Raw genomic sequence first — 12,500 nt, 5'->3', positions numbered from 1 at the left:
CCATTCATCATTTAACTGCAGCAGAAATGCATTTTTTTGTATGTAAGTGTAGAACTGTTTAAAGTAGCATTGAATGCAAAATTGATTTATTACATTACCATAATTATAATTCAGGACTGAGTGTTTCACCTTCGGCCTCAACAACAGTTGAATTAGTGACCTGTTAATAAATGATCCTTTAGAAAAGCAACGATTTCAGTTCATAGAATTATCGGCGAATCGTCTACAGGTTCTATGACAGAACGCGCCTGAAAATGAAATTATTATCTCGCTATTTGATCCCATTAGGGCTGTTTCCGAATTCTAACAGAAATACCAGTGTAGAATTGATTTTCTGTAAATGTTTGGTTTATTAATAAAACATGGCGTAGAGTTAGTTAGAAGGAAACACACACAGAATTAAACACAACATCACGAAGTTGCCCCAGTAATCTTTATTTACAACAACAGCGCGCTTGATCAATCGCTCCCTGATGACATTACGAGAGAATGACCCTGTGATGATGATGATGATGATGATGATGGTGATGGTGGTGATGGTGAGGGTGCTGGTGATGATAAGCGCGTGATCGCATCTGTCAGACTTTATCAAAGGTCTCCAGGGTCGATCAGCGGAAACCAGCGTGAGCTTCTCGTTACCTTTGATCCGGATCCCGACAGAGCTCCAGCTCGACTGAACGCACGGGGTGACTGGAGGCTGACGCGGTGCGTGCGCGCGGTAATCCAGGTCAGAGCCGTTATTATAGAAGCTCTTTTGTTGGAGCTCTCTGGCCCGGATCGGTTTCATCTAATTGTGGGTCTCTCTGTAATCGAGCACACCGTCAAATTCGGTTTCTTCCCGCAAACTCCTCTTCAGAAGAGGCTGCGTCTGATTTCAGCCGCGTTTCGCAATCCGCCGCACGCAGATTTCGCGTTGCGCGCATTCTTCTGATTGCACATCCGTTATACGAGTCTGCGCTCAACAAAGGGCCGTCCATAAAGAGCCTTTGACCAGTGAAACCTGAGATCCTAAAAGCTCGCTGGAGGCCGAGGAAAAGCGCACTGGAGCTTCACATCTGACCACGGCGCGAGGAGCAGCGCGGGGACGCAGCGCGGACGCATGCTTGGTGAAGTTTGGCGCAACGGTTCTTGGCACCGTCGCTTTTCCAGCAGCTCGCAGATGAATGAAACTCAATCCGTGTTAATCTGCCGCGCTCTGTAGGAGGTATATAGCGGCGATGGACGCGCACTGAGCATGCCCGCGGCGCGGCGCGCATCAATCCCTGATCGACGGCACGATGGTGGAGCACAGCGGCCTGGACATCATGTGTCTGAACAAATACAGCCCCGCTTCCTCCTCCTCATCCTCCTCCTCCTCGAACGCGGAGAAGAAACTTTTCTCCAAGCTCAAGGTGAGTCTGACCAAGAAGTACCCTCAGAAGAACGCGGAGACGCTGAGCGCGCAGTACGGAACCAACCTGCTGCTGATCGGCGTGTCCGTGATGCTCGCGCTGGCGCAGCACGGTCCCGCGGTGAAGAAGGAGCACCTGCTGGCCTTCATCACAGCTCTGATGCTGGTGCAGCTCGTCTGGATGCTCTGCTACATGATCCGGAGGGAACGGGAGCGCGGTCCGGTGCCGGAGAGGGACGCGCACGCCGGCACCAGCTGGATCCGAGGTGACGCGCGTCTGCTGCACTGTTAGCCCGGTCTCATAAAGATGCGTGTCAGTAGCACGTTTTTTTTTTTTTTTATTGTACGTGCTATGAAACTGACTTTGGCTTGCCCGTGTTTGACGTGCATATAATACCCCTTAACCTGTCTACTGCGTATTATATGCACGCGATGTGAACGAATAATACGCCGAACAGAAATGGAAAATCGTGCCATTGACACGCACATTCACGAGATCGAGCTGCACTCAACTTGCTGCGTGCGCGCGCGTGAGAGTGAGGGCTTCTCTGTGTTTTCAGGGGGGCTGACGATGCTGGCCTTGCTGTCGCTCATCATGGACGCGTTCCGCATCGGTTATTTTGTCGGATATCATTCGTGCATCTCCGCCGTGCTCGGAGTCTACCCTATCGTGCACGCGCTGCACACCATATCTCAGGTGAGAGATCACGTTCATGTCTGAAGCGCTGCATGCGGTTTTAATCAAAGCAGCTTCAGCCCAGCTAACGGGGAACGTTCTCTCAAAGCTCTGAGCAAACGTTAATAGAACGTTAACATTAATAATACACACAAACACAAAAACGTGCCTCGTTCATGGAACTTTCCCCCAAAGCTCTGAGTAGTCTTCTAATTGTTTTTTGAATATCACATCTTATTTATCATTTGCATGTTTGTTCAATGAAACATTGATATAATCAAGAAAATGTATCTTTTTTTTAATTTGGGACAGAAATCATCAGGATAATAGCAGTATTGATTATGTGAAGTCATTAAACAGATTCAGTTTCAGCTCTACGGAAGACAATAGAGTCATTATTCAGATCAGCTGAGTTGTGAAGTTCATTAGTTCTGATGTGTGTTTGATCTTGATTGCAGGTGCATTTCCTCTGGTTCCACATCAAAGATGTCATCAAGAAATATGAAACGTTTGAAAGGTACGGACGCACTTCTTTCTCCATCCGTGTTCATGAAGCAGCAAGAGGACGGCTTCTGAGATGTTTATCTGATTCCTTCATGCTCTTCATCGGTTCACGTGCAGTCAGTGCGTGGCTTTAGAAGGAGCTTCACATGACGGTGTGTGTGTGTGTGTGTGTGTGTGTGTGTGTGTGTGTGTGTTGAGCAGGTTTGGAGTGATTCACGCGGTCTTCACTAACCTGCTGCTGTGGTGTAATGGAGTGATGTCAGAAGCTGAACATTTCCTGAACAACCACAGGAGACGCCTGACTGCGCTGGGATACGCCAATCTCTCCACAGGTGTGTGTGTGTGTGTGTGTGTGTGTGCGTGAGCGGACAATAGTGGTTTTCAGAGTGCTCTGCTGGCTGTGGGAGGAGTCTGGGGTTTTTCCTCTGCTGTAGTCAGGTGTGTGTGGCTCTGGTACTGTTCACTGTTCAAAACAAAGATTCTTTATCACTTTCACAGAACATCCACTAAACACTAAAAGTCCATCATAGCAGAAAAATAAGACAAAGTCACTTTAGGAGAACAGTACCTTTACGTTGATCGAAGAAATAGAAATATATCATGCACGCTAATGTTCAAAATATGATGAAGAGGTAAAATCGATTTCTGTTTCTTTATACATGAAGGATGCATTACTTTGATCAAAAGTGACGGAACGTGGATTTTCTTCAAATTAAAGCTGTTTAAAACTTTCTATTCATCTGAGACATGAAATGCACCATAGCTTGGAGATAAATATTGAGCAGCGCAACTGTTTGTTTTAACACTGATAATAATCATAAATACATAAACACTTATTGACAGAGAGCAGTTTAATCTGACCGTCAGGGTCTAGCTGTCTCCTGTAGATGGAGTCAGAGACTCAGAAAAGAGTTTGGTGTAGAAATGATCAGCGTGTTTCTGTTGTGTTTCTGTCATGAAAATGAGCTGTTTACGTTTATTTTTTAGAGTTTAATTTCAGTTCACTTTTATGACAATATATATTTCTTTATGATGGTTTCCATTATGGTTTTTGTAGAAATAGACAGCAATACACTGTACTGTACGAGTCAACATTTTATCTTTATGTCAAAAATCATTAGTGCTTTGATGCAAGCTGTGTTGTTAAAAGCACGATATAAATAAAAATGATTGATTGATTGATTGATTGAGATATTAAGTAAAGATTGTGTTCCATGAAGATATTTAGTAAACTTCCTACCATCAATATATTAAAATGTAAATTTTTATTATAATGGACAACTTTTTTTCTCAATAATTAGATGTTTTATTTCCCTCAGATTACAGATTTTAGGCAAATATTGACCTGTCCTAACAAATCATACATTAATAATTGTTATATATAGTTATATGATGTATAAATCTCTATTTCAAAAAACTCCTGTTGTGTGTGAGCTGATCATGTCTCTGTGTGTGTGTGTGTGTGTGTGTGTGTGTGTGTGTGTGTGTGTGTGTGTGTGTGTGTGTGTGTGTGTGTGTGTGTGTGTGTGCAGTGGAAGCGGAGCCTCACTGTAACTGCACCACCAGCGTCTGCTCCATGTTCTCCACCAGTCTTTACTATCTGTACCCCTTCAACATCGAGTACCACATCTTCGTCTCAGCCATGCTCCTGGTGATGTGGAAGAACATCGGCCGCACGCTGGACCTTCACAGCAACCGCAAGCGTCCCAGCACTCGGAGCCCGGGGCTCCTGCTCGGCCCCATGCTGGGTCTGCTGGCCCTGGCCAGCTCCGTCACTGTGCTGGTGGTGTACCTGATCCAGGTGTGTGTGTGTGTCTGTGTGTGTGTGTGTGTGTGTGTGGATGTTTGAGTGTGTACACTGACACAGGTATTACAAGGAGGACTTTACCTCATGTCCCCACTTTTCAAGAGTTTTTGGAGAGAAAGTAGAACAGTGTCCTGTGAGGAGTAGAACATTAACAGTCTGTACAGAATAAAACATTACACCTAAGAAGAGTCCCCATATTTATACAAATATAAACATGTGTGTGTGTGTGAATGAGTGTGTGAGTATGTGTGTGTGTGTGTGTGTGTGTCTCTGTGAATGATTGTGTGTGTGATTGTGTGTGTGTGTGTGTGTGTGATTGTGTGTGATTGTGTGTGTGTGTGTGATTGTGTGAGTGTGTGTGTGTGTGTGTGATTGTGTGATTGTGTGTGTGTGTGATTGCGTGTGTGTGTGTGTGATTGTGTGAGTGTGTGATTGTGTGTGATTGTGTGATTGTGTGTGTGTGATGTGTGTGATTGTGTGTGTGTGTGTGATTGTGTGAGTGTGTGTGTGATTGTGTGTGTGTGTGTGATTGTGTGTGATTGTGTGTGTGTGTGTGTGTGTGTGTGTGATTGTGTGTGTGTGTGTGATTGTGTGAGTGTGTGTGTGTGTGTGATTGTGTGATTGTGTGTGATTGTGTGTGATTGTGTGTGTGTGTGTGATTGTGTGAGTGTGTGTGTGTGTGTGTGTGTGTGTGTGTGCATGTATGGCTGTCTACAACCATATTTTTTGGACAAATTTGTGGCCAATATTGTTCTTAGATTGACAAAATCTCCAGAATCCTCCCTTTGTGGATATTATTTGTAAACAGGTTTAATGGTTATAAAGGGGGTTGTATTGTTTTGCTGCAGAGGTTTAATGGTCCCTGTGGGTCTCCGGTGATAATATTAAAGTCAATAAATGCTTAAAGGCTCAAAGGCCAATTAGAAATAACTCTAACCTCCAAATACCAAAAGTCAACATATGTCGTATGTTATAACACTGTAATAATACACACAGTGTGACTCTGACTCTGATGCAGGTGGAGAAGTCTCCTCAGGCCGCCGTCTCCATGTTCTACTGCTACGGCGTGGTGATGCTGAGCTGTATGTGTGTGGCGAGCGGCGCCGGGCTCCTGGTGTATCGTCTGGAGGCCTGGCCCATGGACACGGGGCCCAACCCGGCGCGGGCGCTGGACGCGGAGCTGCTGCTGGGCTCGTCTCTGGGCTCGTGGCTGATGTCGTGGTGCAGCGTGGTGGCGGTGGCGGCGGCGGGCCGTGGTTCTCCGAGCTTCCGCTGGACCTGCCTGGCCTACTCGCTGCTGCTGGTGCTGGAGAAGTGCGTGCAGAACCTGTTCATCGTGGAGTCTCTGTACCGCCGCCGCAGGGACCCGGACGACCCGCTCGCGACGGAGGTGTTCTGCGTCACGCCGCCGTACGACGGCATCGTCAACCGCGGCTACGAGACGCAGGAGAAGCGCTGCACGACTCTGGAGGGAGAGACGCCCGAGAACAGAGCGGCCTTCAGCAGGAAACAGAATGATGTCACACTTCCTGTGGGGAACCGGCTCAACGTGACGCCCGGGAGGAAGAGACAGATCCTGAAGAACATCACCATCTTCCTCTTCATGTGCAACATCTCGGTGAGAAGCGATGTGTGTGTGTGTGTGTGTGTGTGTGTGTGTGTGTGTGTGTGTGTGTGTGTGTGTGTGTGTGTGTGTGTGTGTGTGTGTGTGTGTGTGTGTGTGTGTGTGAGTGTGTGTGTGTGTGTGTGTGTGTGTGTGTGTGTGTGTGAGAAGCCCAATGACCTAAACACCAAAAGCTAAAGACCAATCCCATACAAGCTTTGCATTATACACGCTGTTTCTATATAGGAGTCAGAGACGGTCAGATACGTTTTCTAGCTCTTTAATAAGAAGAGTCAGACAGTGATAGACATCAGAGACAGAGCGGAGATAAACAGACCGAGATCAAACACAGAATCAGTGGGAATGTGAGAGCGCTCAGAATGATCAGCTGGGTAAAGATAAGACGATGAGTCTGAGCACTGTTTATAGGGAGGTTACCTGGGTTACCTGGGCAGGTGATCAGTCCATGGGGCATGATGGGAAATGAAGTTTAAGACTGTTAGTATTCAGGAGAGGGTTCATGACAAAAGGAGCCCTCCATCACAAAACTAATCTATTACTGTTTTATAAATGTTTGAATGTGAGAACAATTGTGTGTGTGTGTGTGTCTGTGTGTGTGTGTGTGTGTGAGAGTGTTTATGTGTGTGTGTCTGTGTGTGTGTGTGTGTGTGAGTGCGTGTGTGTGTGTTTGTGTGTGTGTGTTTGTGTATGTGTGTGTGTCTTTGTGTGTTTGTGTGTGTGTGTGTGTGTGTGTTTTTTACAAACTTGTAAAGTTCTAAATTAAAAAGGAGAAATCTTTAAAAATTCTCAAAAGTCAAGGTAACTGAAATTCGAAACGGCTGAAAGTTATTAATTCTTATGTTTCTATCTTTCAGTCCGTCACCGTGATGCAGACATCAGACATACAGCACTAGTTCTTTACAGGTTTTAGATGAAAGTGTGCTGTTTTTTCTTTGTTCTGTAGAAACATGGACGTCTCTCTCATTAAACAGCATTCAATAAACCCTGCGTTCAAGTTAAAAGAGATTCATTTCCGTCTTCTTTCAAAGTGTTGGTAATGTCTCTGTAAATGTAATTAGTAGCAAACGTTAAACCCAGTGTAGTCCGAGTCCTAAAGCGCAGGGTTTTTCTCAAACAAGCTCTTCTGTGGTTCTCTCCGTGCTCAGCTCTGGATCCTCCCGGCCTTCGGCTGCCGTCCGCAGTATGACAACGGTCTGGAGCAGGAGACCTTCGGGTACAGCGTGTGGACCACGGTGCTGAACGTGGCCATCCCCATGAACCTCTTCTACCGCATGCACTCGGTGGCGTCGCTCTTCGAGGTCTTCCGGAAGGTTTGAGGACATCAGGTGCTCACAAACACCGGTCTGAGGAGGCTCGGGCGCTCGGAACCATTCTCACGGGCCTTCGGATCTTAAAGACGCTCTCAGTAGTTTGACAGACTAGAAGTTCTCAGGCCTGAAGATTCCTCACACACTCCTCAGTAATGTTTACACACACACACACACACGTCTTCACTTGATCAAGGATGATGTTCTCTTTTATATCAAGTTCTCAAGTTGGTTTAAATCCTGAATGTTTTTAGTACGGCGTCTGATTGGAAAACCCTTGAATCTCGCAGGCCATTGAACAAACATATGGTGCATATTGTCGTTTATAATCGTTTAACTATGCAAACGCTCATTTAAATGAAGGACAAATAGAGTTGAGTCTGATCTAATCAGCCGAGTTTCTGTATTTTGGTTTTGTTTTTCTCAAATCGGGTGCATTTACTTGAGAAATTAGTCGAGATTTTAAGTCTTGAGTTCTGAGACCAGAAATAGAATTCCTCTTTGGACTGAGTTTTGTGACTTCATTGGCAGACATTAGTTCTCGATTTAATAGGTTTTTCAGAAAACAAGACTTGATTATCTTCTCCAGTAAATGTTTCAGTTTTTGCAGCGTGATCAGAGTGTTTCAGAAGCGTGAAACTGATCATAAAACACAGCTAATTGCACTCGCCGTAAAACTCAAGCCTGGCTTTAACTCTCTCACGAAGACCAGATCTCTGAGAAATCCAGCAACGTGAAAACAAAGGCTTAAAGGAATAGTTCATCCAAAAATACCTTGCCTCATCCTCGAGTAGTTTGCTAATCTCTTTGAGTTTCTGTGTTCTGCTGAACAAGATGTTCGTCACCAGACTGTTTGGGTCACCGTTGACTTCCATAGTAAGGAAAAAATACTACGCTGAGCAAAGAAACTCAGAACCTACTGGAGGAGGAGTAAATGAGGACAGAACTATTCCTTTAAAACAAATGATGATCTTCAGATCAGATATGCATTTATAGCACATTATTTGTTAAATCTAAGTTTTGACGAAGATCGTCTTGGTTCTCAGACTAATGTCCTGAAGATTTCCGTGAGCGAAGCGTTTAAAGCGCTCCGATGCTGGATTTAATGACTCAGATCCATCGTTCATGTTTCGGCGGAGGGTTAGTTTGGCTCTGAATGTCACCACAAACACAGACTCTTTCTTTGGGATGTTATATTCCTGCGCTGGCGTTGCTATGGAAACGCCTCTGGTGACCGTGACTATGGGATGTTGTCATGTCTGTGACGTGAAGCGCTTCGTTCGTTCACGTGTTGATCTTCAGCAGAGGTCTAGTAGTAAAGGACTCTCTCTCTCTCCAAACACTCGATGAAACGCACAAGTGCAGCTCAACAGGACCTGAGGCGCAAACCTCGATTTTTGTTTTGCACTTTCCCTCAAATAAACACATGTATGTTAACTTCAGAAAAATAAAAATATTCTTGGACGCAAGCGCTTCGGTGTGGCTTTAGAGTTTCTTTAAAGCATGACGTCAACGTGAGCTCCACTGACTTTCTTTAAAGGTCGTTCACTTAAAGCCATATAAAGAGTGCGTTGTGGAAAAATACATCCTTTAATCAAGATACCTTACATGAGAAGCAAACACTTGAAAATATAAAATATATAGTCGTGTTTTTCTGAGAAAAGTATCAAAAGGAAGTGAGTTTATGATTAAAACAAGAAGATAATATCAGCCAAGTAGCTCAGAAATATAAATGTGTTTCCCTTTGAATTAATTGTATTTTTTTTATTCTAATAGCATATATTTTTCACCTTTGAAGACTGAATTTACTCAATTATACACAACACGGTCAAATTCTGTCTGTTACAAAACAAAATAATAAATAACCAATGTTTAATACATCTGTCACAATTTAAAAGAAGTCATTTAGTTTTCGAGGTGTTGATTTAATAATGTTTAGATATTTGTGCTGAAAAACAAGACAAAAAAAAAGAGTCATGTTTTACAGTTTTTGTTTAAAATAAATGGTAATTTGTTAAAGAGCCAACGATATTAGTAAAATATGAAGGCAGGTTTATTGTAGAAGTAGAAGTGACGCTCTAATCTTCCTGTAGAAATGCAGCTCTTTTCATTATTCATTATGAGCTGCAAGCGTGCAGAAGCGTGTCCCAGAAGATGCAGTCGGTCCGGTCGGGAAAACCGTTTTCTGTCTTGTTTTCCGCCGCAGACACCTAAACATCCATCGAGAATCACTTCTGATACTCTTTCTTTTCCTGAAACCTGCATCTAAACAGCTTCAAACAAGAAAACCTGCCAACAGAAAAAAAAGTATTATTTTTATGATAATTCATTTTGTTTGATTGATATTTTTTCAAATGGGAATACAAGACCCAGTATTTAATCAAGTCACTATTATTTTTTTCAGTGCAGATTGCGTGGAAACAGCTTTACAGCAATAAACAGGGAACAGCGTTCCTTTCTCCTCCTTCGGTCTCTAATCTAGAAAAGAGAGAACGATCAAGTGAGCGATTCCCAGCAGGCCTGCTCTCCGTTTCCTTCAGACACAGATGTGCTCCTGATGAGGCCAGATGTCTGACAGCGCGGGGTCTTCAATCCCACAATCCCCTGCGGCCGGAGCAGCTGCGGAGTGACGCTCCTCTCGTCTGTGTGTGATGTTCAGCAGCACCTGAGGCTCTTCTCCACACCTCACACGCGTCTGAGAGCTCATTCATTCAAAGGCCTGCGTGTAAACAATGCAAATCAAGATTTAACCCATCAAACTTTTTTCGCGTAAACACGTTTTAAGCATAGGTTTAAAAAAAAAAAACGGAAGAAAAACAGAACTGAGTGAAAGAAACCAGCGCGAGAATGCATTCAAAACCAATTGTAAAACTCCACAGATGAGCAAATCAGTCCAAATGAGAAGAGACGAATGCATGGATTCATTTTTGAAAATTCTTCGTTGATAGCAATGATTTCAATTTAAAGTCAAACAATCAAGGTCTTAATTACTACTAGCATTAAACACATCGTTAGTTTTCCGATTTTCCTCCATTAAAAGTCTGAAGATTTTGTGTAAGCCATATTTTTAGTTCCCAGTGCATTATTTTCAGCTGGTTTAATACTTCTGTCTTTCTATGTAACATAAAAAGAGACGGAGCCAGAATAGAGCCCTGAGGAACACCACAGACCGGGTTCTGCTGGAGCTGGGGGTTGCTCTGCTCCTCTGCTGCCTGCAGGTGGCGCTACAGACAGCTCTGAGCCCGAGCCAATGAATCAGTCTTCAGAGAATCGATGCGCAGCCGCTGTCTGAAGAAAGAGGGAACTCTTTTAAATACAAAATCTCTTCATTATCTTCCTTTATTGGTGTTTCAGGCGCTCCTTTCTGCGTTTGTCCTTCATTGAGCTCATTTAGAAAACATAAATAAAAATAAATCAGCGCTGCAAGTAATGAATGCAGGAAATGAATCATCATTATTATGAAGCCGTTGACATCTGCTCTAACACCGGCGGGGCATTTATGCATTTTAAGTTAAAAATGTTTCATTTTTATTGTACGTAGTCGTTATTATAATAATAAGTACATGTAACGTGAAACAAAAACACCTTAAAATAGCCACCAGAAATTAAAAACGAACAATCTCTATAAATCTGATTGTGAATGAGCTTCATATTACCGGATAACGTGAACGAATGAACTTGAAATGCAAAACCTGATTATAGAGTTGTACACATCACTGAGGAAGAAGCGAGACAATCAGGAATGAGGCAGCGGTTCCTTTTATTCATTCAGCGCATACCCAGACTGACTCTCTCTCTCTCTCTCTCTCTCTCTCTCTCTCTCTCTGTCTCTCTCTCTCTCTCTCTCTCTCTCTCTCTCTCTCTCTCTGTCTCTCTCTCTCTCTCTCTGTCTCTCTGTCTCTCTCTCTCTCTCTCTCTCTCTCTCTCTCTCTCAAAATAGCCGCGCACAGTTCCCTCGCGCTCAGTGAGTCCAGACAGCCGCCGCGCGCAAACATCGGATCGTCTGGAGTGCCCCGGATTCGCTCTGTGTCGGATTCGCTCCTCGGTCATGCGGCGCGCCTCGGTACCGGAGCCGGCGCGAGCGCACGCACCCGATGGCGCCCCGTGAGCGCGCCGGGACCCAGCATGCGCGACCGAACCGAGCCGCGGGAGACGCTGGCGCGCGCGCTGACCGGCTGCTTGCTGTGCGCGCTCATCCTCTGGACACTGCTCGGGAACGCTCTGGTGTGCGCCGCCGTGCTGCGCTTCCGCCACCTGCGCGCCAAAGTCACGCACGTCTTCATCGCGTCGCTGGCCGTGTCGGACCTGCTCGTGGCTGTGCTCGTGATGCCGTGGAAGGCGGCGGCAGAGGTGGCCGGCTTCTGGCCGTTCGGCGCCTTCTGCGACGTCTGGGTGGCGTTTGACATCATGTGCTCCACCGCGTCCATCCTGAACCTGTGCGTCATCAGCGTGGACCGCTACTGGGCCATCAGCAGCCCTTTCCGCTACGAGCGCAAAATGACTCTTCGCGTCGCTTTCGTGATGATCGGCGCGGCGTGGACGCTGTCGGTGCTCATCTCGTTCATCCCGGTACAGCTGGACTGGCACAAAGCCGACGCGGGCGCCGCGGAGCCCAACGCGTCCGACGCGGACAGCTGCGACTCGAGTCTGAGCCGCGAGTACGCCATCTCCTCGTCCCTCATCAGCTTCTACATTCCCGTGGCCATCATGATCGTCACCTACACGCGCATCTACCGGATCGCGCAGGTCCAGATCCGGAGGATCGCGTCGCTGGAGCGCGCGGCGGAGCACGCGCAGAGCCGCCGGTCGGACCGGAGCCTCCACCGGAGCCTCAAGACCTCGTTCCAGCGCGAGACCAAAGTTCTGAAGACGCTGTCCGTGATCATGGGCGTGTTCGTGTGCTGCTGGCTGCCGTTCTTCGTGCTCAACTGCGTGGTTCCGTTCTGCCGCCGCGAGCCGTGCGTCAGCGACACCACGTTCGACGTGTTCGTGTGGTTCGGCTGGAGCAACTCGTCGCTCAACCCCGTCATCTACGCCTTCAACGCCGAGTTCCGCCGGGGTTTCTCCAGCCTGCTGCGCTGCCGCGGCCGCTGCCGGACTCCGGTGGAGACGGCGAACGTCAGCAACGAGCTGGTGTCCTACAACCGGGAGGCGGCGAGCGCGTGCGTCAACATCATCCCGAACGTGGTGGA

General features: G+C 46.2%; 2 protein-coding genes across 2 annotated transcripts in view; both read left to right on the top strand.

The window, feature by feature from the left end:
• The first annotated feature begins 948 nt into the window (after positions 1–948).
• Positions 949–8,348, top strand: otop1 (otopetrin 1). The gene is made up of 7 exons (XM_043231353.1): positions 949–1,656; positions 1,951–2,087; positions 2,525–2,583; positions 2,772–2,902; positions 4,103–4,371; positions 5,396–5,995; positions 7,147–8,348. The coding sequence occupies exons 1-7, from the start codon at positions 1,278–1,280 to the stop codon at positions 7,315–7,317; spliced, it is 1,746 nt and encodes a 581-aa protein (XP_043087288.1). The 5' UTR covers positions 949–1,277; the 3' UTR covers positions 7,318–8,348.
• A 541-nt stretch (positions 8,349–8,889) lies between these two features.
• Positions 8,890–12,500, top strand: part of drd5a (dopamine receptor D5a) — a 5,614-nt gene continuing 2,003 nt past the window's right edge. The window contains exon 1 of the mRNA XM_043231318.1: positions 8,890–12,500. This exon is cut by the window's right edge and continues 180 nt beyond it. Within this exon, the coding sequence (XP_043087253.1) occupies positions 11,434–12,500 (1,067 nt within the window). The 5' untranslated portion in view covers positions 8,890–11,433.

The sequence above is a fragment of the Puntigrus tetrazona genome, unplaced genomic scaffold (genome assembly GCF_018831695.1).
Source record: "Puntigrus tetrazona isolate hp1 unplaced genomic scaffold, ASM1883169v1 S000000302, whole genome shotgun sequence".
NCBI classification, from domain to species: domain Eukaryota; kingdom Metazoa; phylum Chordata; class Actinopteri; order Cypriniformes; family Cyprinidae; genus Puntigrus; species Puntigrus tetrazona.
This window is presented reverse-complemented; position numbering and strand designations above follow the sequence as displayed.